Genomic DNA, 14,737 nt, shown 5'->3' with positions numbered 1-14,737 from the left:
GGAAACGTGCAGTTCTCTGCTGTTTCCAGTTGCAGCAGGCACATGTGTGTGCTGCTTTGGGGGAGTTTGTTTTCCTTCTCCAGAGCCATCTCTGCACACAAGCCATAAATGAAGCAGGGTCTGATCCCGGATGAATTAAGCATAGAGGTTTGTGCAGGTACAAACAGCCTGATGGCCGCTGTGCCCTTTTCACAAACCTGTTCGAGCTGCAGGGAGGCGTAAGTGCGCCATCAGTAGTTTATTCCTCTCCCTGTTCTCACAGCACCGTAACCTTACAGCTTGGGTACCTCCAGCTTCAGCTTTGGCTTCTGCAATCCCAAGCCTGCTACCACATTACGTACCCACTTTAGGACAGGTTGTTTTGTGTCCATGCCTTTTTTAACACTCACCTCTTCACAAAATGTTTAAGTTGGGGGGTATTTTGAGAACACGGCTGCATTATAGTCTCCGAGGGATAACATCAGCCAGAGCCTTTCAGGTCTCTGCACTGTGACTCTCCATACACCACCACCTGGATGGTTGCCAGCACAGAAACTCAGGCTGCCAAATGCAGAGCTGTGTTTGCCTGCTCCCATCATCCCCAAAACAGTAAATCAATGCCACATTTACCTGTGCTCTGGATGCACTTTGGGAACAAATTAAATTTTTATATATATTATTTTAACCTCCTTACGCAGCATTTTTTTCTGGCTTTAAGACAAACTTTGCTAACCAGCACGTGGCTGTTACCCAGCAAGGGACCAGCAGACACAGCCCTTCGTTTCTACAATGAACGTGTGCCAAACCCAAGCCCATCCCTTGTCAACATGCTAAATTCACCTCCTAAGAAAACAACTGTGCCGTCTCCCAGCTTCAGGGCATGAGCTAGCAAAAGTGAGCTGCATATAAAAAAGAAAAAAAAAAATCTTCCTTTACCAAAACCAAGCCTCAGGGTCTTCAGCTGTAATGAATGGGTATTGAAATCTAACACAGCTGTGCATCTTCATGGTTTGCCTTAAGTTGCCTTGGCCAAACCCAAATTGTTCCCTCGCAATTCCTAGAGAAAGAAGGCAGAGCAAACACTGCTGGATGGAGAACTGGGAAGAGGCAAACAGCCCCAGCTCCTGCAAGCCCAGAAGGGAAAACTGCGAATGAAGGGAGTGAGAAAACTCACCTGCTCTGCCCAGAAAGGTCGAGGAGTCTGAAAAACATTTTGCTTTTGGAGAACAAATGGGTAAGCCCCAAACACAAGCCATTTTGGTTTTTAACCAACATGCTGTTGCAGTCTGCAAGGCTTTTGGTAGTTTCAGTTCCCGTTTCACGTAGGATCCAGGCTGAACTGTGCAGACTGGGAGCTGTGGCTTGGCTGGCTCAGGGGCGTGCAGAGGGAGCAGGAAGAGCGCGTGGTGGGGGCAGGAACGCGACTTCCTCGGGGAGGACAAGGAAGGATGAGCATCACGGGGCTTGCTGAGGCAAGTTAATGATAAATGCTAGCGAAAAAAAGGCAGAAAGCAGGCGTGCTGCACGGGTAGGCAGCTGGGAAGTGCTGGATATTAGGAAAACTGGAGCTGTAAGAAAGGGAAATAAAAAGCAGCTAATTTATAGGAGGACAAACTGTGCCAGTTTTCCTTTAAAGGCCCTGCAGTAACGCTGGAGTGCCTGGCCTGTGCACGGGCTGAGACAGCCACCTGGTGGCTATGGGACAGGGGCAAGTGGAAAGGCAGCACCTTGCAGCGTTGCTGGGTTTCCTGCAGCCACCGCCTTGCTCCCACAGCATGACTTTGCACATCCGAGCACACAGCCAGGGAGAGCTCCCAGGTCCACGATGCTTCACCTCCTCCCCACCTCCCTGTGAAGGCTCCAGGTAACTGCAGCCTCTCTTCTCATTTTGCCTCGTTAGGAGGAAGGACCATCTTCCCCCAAAAGCCCATACGAATAAAATGTAGGTGAGGTGAAAGGTGAAAAGTCCAAGCATTTCAGAGAACTAATGAGAACAATTAGGAGGCAGGAACTAACAGATGAACCAACACAATAAAAACAAAGGAGGCACGTGGGACAAGGACTTGTTTATAGAAATCAGAGCCATGCTAATTAAAATACCTGTGTGTGAACCGAAACACTTTGGTTGCCCTGCACCTTCCCTTTATTCCAGATGGGTTCCAGTCACTGCCCCGCCTTCCAGAAATTCAGGAGCAGGGACGTGAGACCCACCCACCCCCCAGAGGCGTGCGGTGCTGGCAGCTGTGGCGGGTCAGTCATCTCTGTGCCCTCCCCGCAGCTCCTTTGGCTCTTGTCATCGCTTCTGCCCACAGTGTGCAAGCTCCACATCACCGCTGAGGTACAGAAAGCAGAAGTGACTGAGGTCAGCTGCGGAGCTCAGAGCAGGGAAGTGACCTGCTGAGGTATCGAAAGTTTTTCTGTTTATCCCGGTAGTATCATTGGTATCTATGTGGCATGAGGTCTCTCAGCAGCATCCTGTGCCACCTGCGTAGGCATACATGTTTTAGCAGCACAAATCACCCGCTGGCTCGCACCCTCTTCTCTCAAGTGCCACCCAGAGAAGAGGACAGGATTGAGAGGCAGGTTTGCCCGGCTTCAAGGCCAGCTTCCTCACCAGTACCTTGCTGCTCTGGCGCTGGGCCACGCTCCTTTGTCAGCTGTCCAAGCCGTTGCCCTGCCCGCCGAGAAGAGCATCTCTCTCTTCACCTGTACCTGGCTGCCCTCCGCGGTAAGCGAGGAACTGGAAAGAGATCTGGGAAGACGTTAAGGCTCATCACAGGAATTTAACAGGAATGCATGGAGCTACGACCAGCCCCAAAAAGCTGTTTGCACCACAAGAGGAAGCACGGGGAGGCCTTGATGTGGGTAAAGGACAATGAGCTGAATTGCAAATTGGTCTGAAGCACTCTGCTGTTGCAATGCTGAATTAGTCACCAGAACACAAGGGAGGAAAGGACAGCCTAAAAGCACCACCACCACGCGCTTCTGCCCAATCCTGGAAAAGCTGCGTGTCACCATCCCGAAGAAAACCACGGGAGGAGAAAGGATACGACCACGTCCAGGGAGAGGACGCCCAGGCTGCCGATGAGCCAGGGCAGGTGGTGCAGGACATAGTCCCCTTCACCTTGCCCCGGCTCGGGGTTCTTCAGCAGCACGCTGGCACCGTACAGCAAGTTCCCCAGCATCACCAGGGCGAAGAGGGAGTAGGAGACGCCAGCGGTGGATTTCCTCTGGTACTGGAAGGAGAGGCCATGTTACATGGGGACGGGGAGAGATGGGGAGAGGAGCTTGGGTGCAGCTCTGAAATCTCCCCACCGCAGTGGCATTAATCACCCTCCCCTGGGAAGAGAGAAGAAGGGTGCTGAGGCACTGCCTTTTAGTTCCCCTTTTGCTTGTAAATGAAGAAGAAAAAAAAAACGAAAGACCATGTTGAAAGTATTGCTGTGTTCAAGAGAGGGGAGAAAAGTTAATCAGGCTGCAGAACATAAATACAGAAAGATAATCCCTTGTGACATGGTGAGAGGCAGGGGAGCTGCAGACACCAAGCAAAGAGGAACTAAAAACCCCACTGCTCCTTTTGGGCTGAGATCCTGGGGCTCGCTGCATCCTGCCCAGCCCTCACTTACATTGGTGTAGATCTGGGGGAGACGGGAGCAGAGGTACAGCACGGAGGAGACAGAGCCGATGGTGAAGCCGATGATCTCGCTCCTGGTGAAAGGCTGCAAGGCAAAGCAGGCTCTGAGCGAGGCCCCCAGCCCTCGGGGGCTCCCCTTCCTGCCTCCCTGGCCTGAGGAACCGGCTCACCTTGGACTCAGGCTCCTCCAGGCCAGCAGAGAGCAGAGACCTCCCTCTGAAGGCTGTGGAGTCGGAGGCCAGGCCTGGGGCCCTGCCCAGCAAGGGGACGGTCGAGGCCGCTCCCAGGAGGCAGAAGAGGCAGGCCACGTTGATGGGAGCCACGACTGCAGGGAAGCAAGCAGAAAACATTTAGGGCAGGCTCCTCCACCCTGGCAGCCCTTCTGCAGGGTCTGGTACCCTCAGATGAACACGGGGAATAAAAACCCAAGCTCTCCTATCTTCATCTGCGGCTGCAGAGTCTGTACCAGACAATAGGTCGCATGGGATTCTTATCTCACAGCGATAAGGGCAATTTGTAAGTTATCAGGGAGGAAACTGCTCCTATCTCGGTAGACCCAGAACGGTCAAGTTTTAAAAAAGCCCTGAACTCTTTAGAAATTATCTTCCTGTCTTGAAGCTTTTCACACTCTTAACTCACAGTAGTGCTTGTTCAACTCCCTGCCAGACCCAGCCCTTTTTAAAGGTCTTCAGGATCTTAAAAACCTTTAAATCTGCTGCTCGTCCTGCACAAACTGGCTCCACCATGCCGCCCACCCTGGTAAGGGACAGGGGTAAGACAGGCCGTCTTTATATAGTATTCTGTAAATAAGTTCTCTAGCATTAATATAACTGTATAGTTGATGAGCTTTCCATCAACTGGTTTAATAAATTGCTTTAATAAGTTAAATAATGTCCAGGGATTCCTGTTTGTAGTTCACAGGAAGCTGCCACACTAAAAATCAGGTTCTCTTGCCATTTAAGCCTCACAAGACCTGCAGCGCCCTGTTTAGGTTCCCTTCCCCCCCTTTATTCCCTCTGAGCGGGGAAGAAATTCTTCTCCATCCTGCCAAGGCTGTCACTACCTGCAAGAAGGGCTGGGACCCCAAAACAGCCGGCAGCATCACCACAGGCAGAGGACGGTGCCCCTTCTCCTGTGGTTTGGCAGAGCTGGCCGTGGTTTTCAGCCCCAGCACAGTCACCGTGTAACTGCTGGTGCTTTCTGCACTCCCCCGACTCACGAGGGGTTTATTTTCAACCCATGCTCCATGCACCTCCCCGATGGCTGGCAGGGTCAGCACAGCCCCCAGCCACGCCAGTACTGTTTGCTCTCAGCAAAATGCTGCTTTAGAAATAAACGGGTGGCTTTCATGGGTGGCAGGTTATCTGTGACAAAAGCCAGCAATCAAGAAGGGGCATCCAACAGACGATATACACCTCTCCAGGGTCCCTCTACCCCCGCATCCTCCCTCAGCCAGGCAGCAGCAACCACGCAGCTGTAAGCACCATCCCGCCATGCTTCAGCCAAAACTCACATCCTCGGCCCTGGTTCTTAGCTTTGTAGTAGCAGTACAGAGACAGCATGACCAGGTCTGCCAGCACGTAGTACACGGCCGTGTAGACCTGTGGGGAGAGGCATGAGCTGGTGGTCCCAGGGAAAGGCTTCCCCCTGATCCCACCCGTGGGGAAAAGGGAGAGATGCACAGGCCGGAGGGTACCTGCAGGGGCAGCTGGTTTGCCAAGAAGGAACCGATGAGGTTCAGGAGGTCCCCCCCCAGCCATCCCAGTAGGAAGTATATGGAGAGGGCCCGGTCCATGATGCCCGTCTTGCAGGCTTGGTAGAACTGCCTGCAGAGGGGACACAAACCGTCAGCTCCAACCACTTCAACACCACCTGGGACCCACCCCATGCTCTGGGGCTGCTCCCTCCAGGTGTGAAACCCAGCGTTTCTGAGTGGGACAGAAAATCTGGTTCTTTTGAAGGTATTTTGTGGTACTCACGGGAATGACGCGGCGGCAAAGCAGCAGATGGAGACCAGCCCCAGCACCACGCTGGCGATGTCACGGCCGTCCTGGGCGCACTCGGCGAACACCTCGAGCACCCAGCGGGAGCCGTTGGGGCAATCAGAGCCGTTTCCGCGCCACGAGGCCATGGCGGGCGGCAGTGGGGGTGCTCCTGAGGGGACGCAGGGTGGGAGGTGAGGGATGGAGCCAGGGGAGAAGGTGGCCAGCGGCACCCCGACTGGTCACAGCATCACAGAATCATCTAGGTTGGAAGAGACCTCCAAGATCACCCAGCCCAACCTCTGACCTAACACTAACCAGTCCTCCACTAAACCATATCACCGAGCTCTACATCTAAACGTCTTTTAAAGACCTCCAGGGATGGTGACTCCACCACTTCTCCGGGCAGCCCATCCCAACGCCCAACAACCCTTTCGGTAAAGAAGTTCTTCCTAATATCCAACCTAAACCTCCCCTGGCACAACTTTAGCCCATTCCCCCTCGTCCTGTCGCCAGGCAGGTGGGAGCACAGCCCAGTGCCGCCTCCCTACAGCCTCCTTTGGGGTGCCCGTGCCACAGGGCAGGGTCCCCCCGAGGCAGAAGCCGCCCCCCGCCCCCTCACGGCACCGGCTTTACCTCGCTCGCTGGCGGCGCTCTGCTGCTTTTTTTTTTTCGGCAGGGTGCTTTTTGGGAGAAATCTTCTCCTTTTTAGAAGTTTGCTGTTTGTTTGTTTTCTTTTCTGAGGGGGAAGCTCTGCCGTTTTTATCCGGAGGTTTACCGTTCCTTCCAAACCTCTCACCTGGCGAAAACCTGCCGCTTTCGTCCCCAAACCCCGTTTTTTTTTTGATATATATCTATCTATTTTAAAGTTTCTTTCCGCGCAGGCCGGGCTCTGGCTCACAGCCTTCCCCCTTCCCCTCTCTTTCCCCTCCCCTCCCCGGGCGGGGCGAGCAGCGAGCAACAAGGAGGCTCCCCCTGCCCGCGCCTGCCCAGTGCCAGAGGCAGCGATGGCGGCGAGAGGCGCGAGACCCGCTGTGGTGCTGGGCGCCATGGAGCTGGGGCGGCGGGTGGCTCCTGAGGGGAGCGCCCCGCTGCTGAGCGCCTTCGTGCGGCGGGGCCACCGCCTGCTGGACACCGCGTACATGTACGCGGGCGGCGAGTCCGAGCGCATCCTGGGCTCGCTGCTGGCCGCCGGAGAACACTCGGGTAACGGGCAGGGGGAAGGCGGTGAGGGGGGAGCAGGGGGCGGAGGGGAAGGGGTCAGGGCTCGGTGCTGGGGCCGGTCCTCTTTAATAGCTTCATCGATGGTCTGGATGAGGGGATCGAGTGCACCCTCAGTAAGTTTGCAGATGACACCAAGTTAGGTGCGTGTGTCGATCTGCTCGAGGGTAGGAAGGCTCTGCAGGAGGATCTGGATTGGCTGCACCGATGGGCTGAGGCCAACTGCATGAAGTTCAACAAGGCCAAGTGCCGGGTCCTGCACCTGGGGCGCAACAACCCCAAGCAGAGCTACAGGCTGGGAGAGGAGTGGTTGGAAAGCTGCCTGGCAGAGAAGGACCTGGGAGTGATGGTGGATAGTCGGCTGAATATGAGCCAGCAGTGTGCTCAGGTGGCCAAGAAGGCCAACAGCATCCTGGCTTGTATAAGAAGCAGCGTGACCAGCAGGGCTAGGGAGGTGATCGTCCCCCTGTACTCGACTCTGGTGAGGCCGCACCTCGAGTACTGTGTTCAGTTTTGGGCCCCTCGCTACAAGAAGGACATGGAGGTGCTTGAGCGGGTGCAGAGAAGGGCGACGAAGCTGGTGAGGGGCCTGGAGAACAAGTCCTACGAGGAGCGGCTGAGGGAGCTGGGCTTGTTCAGCCTGGAGAAGAGGAGGCTCAGGGGCGACCTTATCGCTCTCTATAGGTACCTCAAGGGAGGCTGTAGCGAGGTGGGGGTTGGTCTTTTCTCCCATGTGCCTGGTGACAGGATGCGGGGGAATGGGCTGAAGTTGCGCCAGGGGAGTTTTAGGTTGGATGTTAGGAAGAACTTCTTTACTGAAAGGGTTGTTAGACATTGGAACGGGCTGCCCGGAGAAGTGGTGGAGTCACCATCCCTGGAGGTCTTTAAAAGACATTTAGATGTAGAGCTTGGTGATATGGTTTAGTGGAGGACTGTCAGTGTTAGGTCAGAGGTTGGACTCGTTGATCTTGAGGTCTCTTCCAACCTAGAAATTCTGTGATTCTGTGAGGGCGCGACCCCCGGCCCTGAGGGGAAAGGGGCCGTCCCCTGGGCGCCCCGAGCCTGTTCCGTTCCTGCAGAGCCCCCGCTCATCGTTACTTGTTTTCTCTCTGCCAGTGGAAGTCGCCACCAAGGCCAACCCGTGGGAAGGGAACACGCTGAAGCCCGAGTGCGTGAGATCGCAGCTGGAAGAGTCCCTGCGGAGGCTGCAGAGGACGAGCGTGGAGCTCTTCTACCTCCACTCCCCTGACCATGGCACCCCGGTGGAGGAGACTCTGCGTGCCTGCAATGAGCTGCACAAAGAAGTAAAGTGGGAAGAAGTCCAGTCCTGGACTGTCTCTTGATTCCCTCCCACCACATTTTAAATTGGGATGCTCGCTGCGTTCCTCTGCAGCGTGGGGTTTGCACAGCACTAGGTGGGGGGAGCAGGGGGAAGCCATACAACTGGCACTTGTGCACATTCACCTAGTTCACATGGTGCACTTTGTTCTCAGGCGTGCTTGGAACCGTTAGAACTTGTGAACTTTGTTTTCAGTTGTGTTAACAGATTAGGTTCAGATCAGTTTAGGTAATGGGTGAAGAATTCCTGAACTGTGTTGACCTAATAGTGCCACTGAAATTGGAAGTGTGAGTTCAAAAGGAATGTGAAATAGGGGAAATGTTTTTGTTAGGTCTAATAATTCATAATCATCTGGAAGAGCTGGACAGGGATGAGCAGAGAACTCTGGGCTAAATTTCAGTGACTGTTCCTTTCACCATACATATCTTGCACTGTTTACAAACACACTTTTAAAGCTTGGTTTTGAATACCCTTTTATTCCTTTCCTCTACAGGGGAAGTTTAAAGAACTCGGACTATCAAACTATGCAGCGTGGGAGGTCGCAGAAATCTGCACCATCTGCAAATACAACAACTGGGTGATGCCAACTGTCTACCAGGTGAGGGATGTGGACCTTCCGTGGTCCAGCATATCTTTTGTGGAGGCTGAGACAAATTGAACTGAAAGAATCTGAGGCTTCAGACCAAAACAACGCACAGATGGTTGTGTGTGTCATAACAGCAGACAGCAATGGTCGGTCACCATGAGGCAGGGGCTGGGAGCCCCAAGTCTTAGAGTGGCTCCCAATGTGTCAGATATAAACACAAAAAGGAAGCTGCTGCAGTTAGGCTGGAAAGTCCTTTTAGGGCGCATTTCAGGACACAGGTGAAGAGCAAGTTGAGTGAGATCACTTCCAAGAAAAAGCTGAGTATGCACTTTTTTTTTCTGGAGTTAATGAGTTGTGTGATGTGAAACTGAAGTAATTTCTGCATTATTGTTTGCAGTCCTGTAAGTCTATTCCTAGGCAGCTAATGAACCTGAAGCCACTCTTCTGGATAAGATGATAGTATTGTCTGGGAAGGGTGGGGAAAAGGCTGTTTGAGATCCTTTAATGCATGATTGATAAAGCTGTGATCTATAGAAAGGGGCACTCCCACACCATTTAATGGGAATAGCACTTCTGAGGAGGAATCTTGCTGCTGCAGATGTATTTTTTTCAGGAATGAGTAAAAAGCTAAATTATTTTCCCAGATTGCATATCTGCTGCAAGTACAGATCCCAAAATGCCCAGTTTTGTTTATGAGCAGAAACTAAAATGAGAAGAAAAGCCTAATGAAGGATAGAAGTGCATTGCTCTGCAAATAAACTGTTGCTGCTGGCTGACAGACCTGGTGTCACCGCTAAATGATACCTGGGTGCCACCTGATAAGCAGATCTAAGTCATGACTTAACCAGCCAGGATTCGTGCTGGGAGGCCTGAAGCCATCCTGTGCACATCACTGCTATCATGAGCTAGTGTTTGAGATTGTTGTCTTCACCTTTGTGCAGGGCATGTACAATGCTACCACTCGCCAGGTGGAAGCTGAGCTGTTCCCTTGCCTGAGACACTTCGGACTGCGGTTCTACGCCTACAACCCCCTGGCTGGTATGAGGAGGGGTGGGCAAGGAGGGGTACTGCGGGGTGGTGTGGGCTGGAGGGGTGTGACCACTGGAAAGGAGAGACAAAAATAGGTATGTGGTCACAGGAATTTGTTAAGGCATCATCCAGGTCAGAGATGCCTGACTGGTCAAGGAGACTTTGAGACAAAAACACGTGGAATGGGGGCTGTAGAAGAGCCAGCTCATCACTAAACATGCTGCTGACCCTTTGCAGGAGGGCTGCTGACTGGAAAGTACAAGTATGAGGATAAAGACACTCGCAAACCCACTGGAAGATTTTTTGGGAATGACTGGGCTCAAGCCTACAGGGACAGGTGTGTCTTGTACCCCTGGAAGAATAGGGAGGTGGGACAGGAGTGGCTACATTGTCAAAAAACAAAACAAAAAATCCCAACCTTACAGTCTGCTGTGAGGAAGCAAAATGACCAAATCCTGTGCAGTGATTCTGTGCAGGTTTGTGTCCTTTCTGGGCTGCTGCAGGGCAGCCTTCATGCTGCTTTTGTTCAGGATTGAGGTAACGGCACTGAGCACCTCGTTTCCTTCTTCTGAACGTGGTTGGGACTGTGGCACATGACAGCTTTTCAGAGTGGTTTTGAAGCTCAGCTTCCCCCTGACTTGCAGGGGTGAATTGTGGAAGACCTTGGGGGCTACAGATAGCTGTAGGAGGCTCCCAAAAGCCTTTCATACTCGTTTAGGATATAGATTTATGATTCACAAGGGCAGTAACATTGATTTCTCTTCTTGCAGGTACTGGAAGAAGCAGAATTTTGAAGGAATTGCCCTAGTAGAAAAAGCTCTGAAAGATGCTTATGGTTCCAACCCACCAAGCCTGACTTCTGCTGCTTTGCGTTGGCTGTACAATCACTCCAAACTGCAGGTAAGAGTTTGACCTGGCCATAACCAAGCAGTCTATGCAGCAGTACCTGAATTGGGCAGCTTTTGCAGCACGCAGTGGTTTACTGCATGCCTGTGGACAGTTATCTTTTAATCTAAATATCCTGTGGGTTCATGGTGGTTCAAAATGAAAATTGCTGTGCAGTCTCCGCCCATCAGGATGTAGGGGCAAGTCAGCTGTTGCCCCACAGAATATCGTGTTCATAGGATTGGAAGATTTTAAGTGCCAGTTACTTTGGTCTTGGTTTCCCCACCAGCCAGCTTCCTTGAAGAGATGACTTGGCTTTTCACTGATTAGGAAGTCAGTGTTCATATTCCCCAGAATAGCCCCTGCCATCCCCATAAAGTGGGATTTAGCAGCCTTGAGGGGTAGGCACAATTTGGAGATAGCAACTTGGATTTCATGCGAGTTTAACTCTATTGCATCAGTTGCGTAAACATCCTGGAGTTACTGCGCTATCAGAAACATTTAAGGTTTGGCCTGAAATGGCTTGGGAGGTGAGCAGAGTTTCTAAGAGGAATTGCTTACCCTCAAATTGCTTTACAAGGGTTCTCTGGGAGATGCCGTTATCATCGGGATGTCCAGCTTGGAGCAGCTAGAGCAGAACCTTGACTACAGCGAAGAGGGGCCCCTGCTCCCGCCTGTCGTGGAGGCCTTTGACGCAGCCTGGAACCTGACTGCGCACGACTGCCCCAACTATTTCCGCTAGACTGGGGGGAAAAGAAAGTTGGTGCCATGAGCGGCTCAGCAGGAGGGTGAAGCACAGGTCTCTGGAAGCACAAGAGGTACTTGCCCATGCCGCCCCGCTGATTGACATGGCAGGTTGTGATTTTTCTCGTAGTGATGAAGCTTTGTATGATTCATGTGCCTGTGCCTACACTACCCCTTCAGCACTCGGTGCGTTGGGCCATGCTTTATACTGTCTCCCCTCCTAGAAGTTTGCCTTTACACAGCACATGCTGTAATTTAAAGATGCAGTTAATAGGAGAAAATAGAGAATGTAACTGGGTGAGGGTCCTAGTGCTGCTTTCAGTTAATAAGGAATCTTAAATAATTATGTGAAAGAATAAAGCATTTTCCTAATTCAGTCCCTGCCTCTTAATTGTGGTGCTTTATCATGGTTGGTATTTCCCTGGCAGCAGTAGCTCTTATCAGAAGATGAGCCCAAACCGATAACCTTACCTAGTATCAGGTGTGTTATGTCAAAACAAGAATTACCAAGTAGTTGGTGTACATAGGACGAGCATTTGCCAGAGTCTTCAACTCTGCACCCAGAACTAAACCTGGCTTAAGTCGTCTACAGAGCTAAACTGGATCCTAATGAAACAGGAGTCTTGGGATTTCCTTGGATCCCAGCAGCACTCATACAGCACCGACACCAAGCTGAAGTTTTATATACATTTATATTAAAAAAGCATAGATCATCTTTTAACAAGATTTGAGTTAGCCATACATCCTCTCCCTGCAAACAGGCAAGGAAAACATCCTCCCCTTTCATCTCTAAAACAGAGATCTGTCTAACGTCCAAACACAAGGACTGCTGCTAGTCCTCACAGATGTCATTGTCTTCTTCCTCTTCATCTTCTTCCTCTTCCTCGTCTGCCACAAGCTTCTGGAATTCTCCTGTCTCAGAGTTCCACACAAATTTGATGGTCACTTTAAACTCTGCCATCTCGTAGCCGAAGAGTTTCTAGGATAGAGCAGAAACCTGTCATTCTGCGCTGTTGTTTCTGTGGCCAGTTTAACAATACAGGTACCATATAAGCTGGTTTTGAGAAATATTACATAGAACTGAATTTCCCTAGCACCCAAGAGTTGGTGCTGCCCCATTTCCTTGATTGCTTGGATTTAAGGAACACCAAAGTAGCACATACTGAACAACCACCTTGGCCTCCAACACATCTTGGATTGCTGTTTTTTCAGCCTGGCTGTTAAACCCTGGTGTTCAGCTTTATCGCTGCAGAGGCAAAGCAGAGTTTTGGCACCCCCTTTAGGATATTCACTGCATTGCCCTGATTGATGCAAAGGACTGCACACCTCAGTCTGAGAACTGAGACCCATGAGCAGAACTGAACCAAACAATTAATGATTCTGTCTCTGCAGAAATTCAGAGGCAGACTTGTGCGGGTGCTGTGTCACATTACTCACCAGCACACGGGCTTGTTCAGGCGTCAGAATGTCCCCTTCTTTGCAGACTTCATAATCTGAAAGTAACGTCACCACCCCTGTGGGAACAAAAGCTCTTGTAACAGCCTAAAAACAAACAAACAAAATGCATCTGGCTTCTGATTTGGATGCCAGTGTGCTGGCTGTAGGCTAGGCCCAGCTGTTTGCACCGAAAAAAGGATGGCAGAAAGTCAGTTGGTTCCCTGCTCCTGTGACTTCAGTTTGGGATAGTGCAAGAGGAATAAAAAAAAAATTTGAGCACCACCTGTACAAGGAGAAAGGTTTCCACCAGATTTTCTCCAACATTCAGTTCTTGTTACACTTGACTGTAATGCTCTCCTTAAAACAGTCTGCACAGACCTTACAGACCAAAACCAAAGCGGCCGCCTCACGTACCTTTCTTTAAAGCTGTTGGCAATCCCAGCTGCCGTAACTGAGGCTCCATGGAGTGGGGAAATTGCTCCAAGGGTCCTGTGTCGAGCCTGACAGTGTAAGTTGCCTTGTTCCCTGCTCGTGCGAAGTCCACCTCCTTGAACTTGGAGAACCAACTGAGACAGATGGGCAACGAGAGGATGAGCTACAGGAATGCTCCCTGGGCAGATTGCTCCATTTTTTTTTTGTTTGTTTTCATGGGGAGCAGAGGAAGGCAGCACTTAACTGCAGGCTTTGTGCTGCTCCCTACTGCTGGAAATACCTAAAAACCCAGCATGACTACTTGAGGTAGCATAAATCGGAGCAGCAATGAATGAGTTAGTCAGGGAGATGAGCAAGAGGCCATTCTGCACTTCAGAGTCACAGCAGTGACATGGACACGTGATACTTACTCATCCACCTCCTCTTTGGTGCGGTTGGTGAAGAGGAGACCAACTTCCCCCCTCAGGTGTTTGCTGACCTGGAAGAAATAAACCACGTGGGGGCTGAGGCAACATCCAGGTCGCTGTTTTCTAGAGTTCAGTCCTGTATGTCAGGATAAGCTTCGAAACAGACCCTAGAACCGTTTTTAATACTCAGCCTTGATTATTATCCACCCCTTTTGCACATCTGTGTGCAGGGGCAGATTAAACAGCACACGATACATGCAGAAAAAGGAACCAGGTGAACCCATGAGGGGGGCATTCTGTTCCATGGCCAGCCCAAGCCAGACACGGCTTTGGGAGGCCCTAGCCAGCATCCCCCGCTGCCCTCGGCACCCACCTGGTGCAAGTTCTCCTTGTACTCGCTGCTCGGCTCCTTCCCCAGCGCCACCATCATGACTTTGTTCTTCCCAAAGAAAATCCTGCGGAGAGAGGAGGTGAAGGAGGAGGGGGGGGGGAGAAGCGCCTTGAATCCCAATCCCCCCTTCCCCACCCCGGGGCCGGCAGCTCACCGGCTGTGCTTCCAGGCGTTGCGGACGTCCTTCAGCTTGCTGTTCCTCATGTTGGCGACGGAGAAGACGAAGATGTGCTTGTAGGTGTCGGCGCATTTCCGCAGCTGTGTGAAGAGCCGTCAGCGGGGAGCACAGCGTGAGGTGTGGGGGGGGGAACGGGGGAAACGCGGCGGCAGCGCGGGGCTCACCTCAGCGATCAGCGCCTGCTTGGCCTCCAGCCCCTTCTTGGGCGTCTTCGTCAGGGACACTGCGGGGAGATAATGAGCGTTAGTGAGGGGAGCTGAGGGGGGAACGGCCGGGGAGGGGAGTTGGGGGCTCACCCTTGCGGTCTCGCCTGGATTTCGGCATGGCGCCTGCGGGGCCCCGGCCGCCGCGGGGGCTGCTGGGAGAGGCGGCGGCGGGCTGCCCGCTGTGGGGGCCGGGGCAGGCTCCGGCTCCCCTGTCAGGGGCTGGGGCTGCCGCCGCTTCCCCTCACCCCGACCCTTTTCGGGCTGCTGTGGGGATACCGCCGCGGTTC

At 52.3% G+C, this 14,737-nt stretch overlaps 3 protein-coding genes across 4 annotated transcripts; 1 reads left to right on the top strand and 2 right to left on the bottom strand.

The window, feature by feature from the left end:
- Positions 1-2,108: 2,108 nt before the first annotated feature.
- On the bottom strand, positions 2,109-6,468 carry SLC66A1 (solute carrier family 66 member 1). 2 transcript variants are annotated; one of them, XM_084300066.1, is made up of 9 exons: positions 6,232-6,468; positions 5,593-5,767; positions 5,310-5,439; positions 5,127-5,214; positions 3,784-3,938; positions 3,606-3,698; positions 3,030-3,215; positions 2,600-2,731; positions 2,109-2,463 (listed from the first exon to the last, which is right to left on the bottom strand). In XM_084300066.1, the coding sequence occupies exons 2-8, from the start codon at positions 5,742-5,744 to the stop codon at positions 2,633-2,635; spliced, it is 903 nt and encodes a 300-aa protein (XP_084156192.1). In that variant the 5' UTR covers positions 5,745-5,767; positions 6,232-6,468; the 3' UTR covers positions 2,109-2,463; positions 2,600-2,632. The 2 variants fall into 2 exon arrangements, with proteins under 2 accessions (XP_084156192.1, XP_084156193.1); XM_084300067.1 differs by having other exon boundaries at positions 2,109-2,312.
- A 133-nt stretch (positions 6,469-6,601) lies between these two features.
- LOC311217833 (aflatoxin B1 aldehyde reductase member 2-like) lies at positions 6,602-11,775 on the top strand. Its single transcript, XM_084300168.1, has 7 exons — positions 6,602-6,801; positions 7,933-8,120; positions 8,649-8,753; positions 9,683-9,779; positions 10,008-10,107; positions 10,541-10,670; positions 11,236-11,775. The coding sequence occupies exons 1-7, from the start codon at positions 6,603-6,605 to the stop codon at positions 11,395-11,397; spliced, it is 981 nt and encodes a 326-aa protein (XP_084156294.1). The 5' UTR covers position 6,602; the 3' UTR covers positions 11,398-11,775.
- Positions 11,776-12,072: 297 nt separating this feature from the next.
- MRTO4 (MRT4 homolog, ribosome maturation factor) lies at positions 12,073-14,649 on the bottom strand. The gene is made up of 8 exons (XM_084300400.1): positions 14,541-14,649; positions 14,409-14,467; positions 14,221-14,324; positions 14,049-14,130; positions 13,679-13,746; positions 13,251-13,402; positions 12,837-12,913; positions 12,073-12,378 (listed from the first exon to the last, which is right to left on the bottom strand). The coding sequence occupies exons 1-8, from the start codon at positions 14,566-14,568 to the stop codon at positions 12,232-12,234; spliced, it is 717 nt and encodes a 238-aa protein (XP_084156526.1). The 5' UTR covers positions 14,569-14,649; the 3' UTR covers positions 12,073-12,231.
- Between the last annotated feature and the right edge of the window lie 88 nt (positions 14,650-14,737).

Source organism: Netta rufina (assembly GCF_964035555.1).
Source record: "Netta rufina genome assembly, chromosome: 22".
In the NCBI taxonomy this organism is placed as follows: Eukaryota; Metazoa; Chordata; class Aves; order Anseriformes; family Anatidae; genus Netta; species Netta rufina.
The sequence above is the reverse complement of the archived record's forward strand: the minus strand, read 5'-3'. Positions and strand labels throughout refer to the sequence as shown.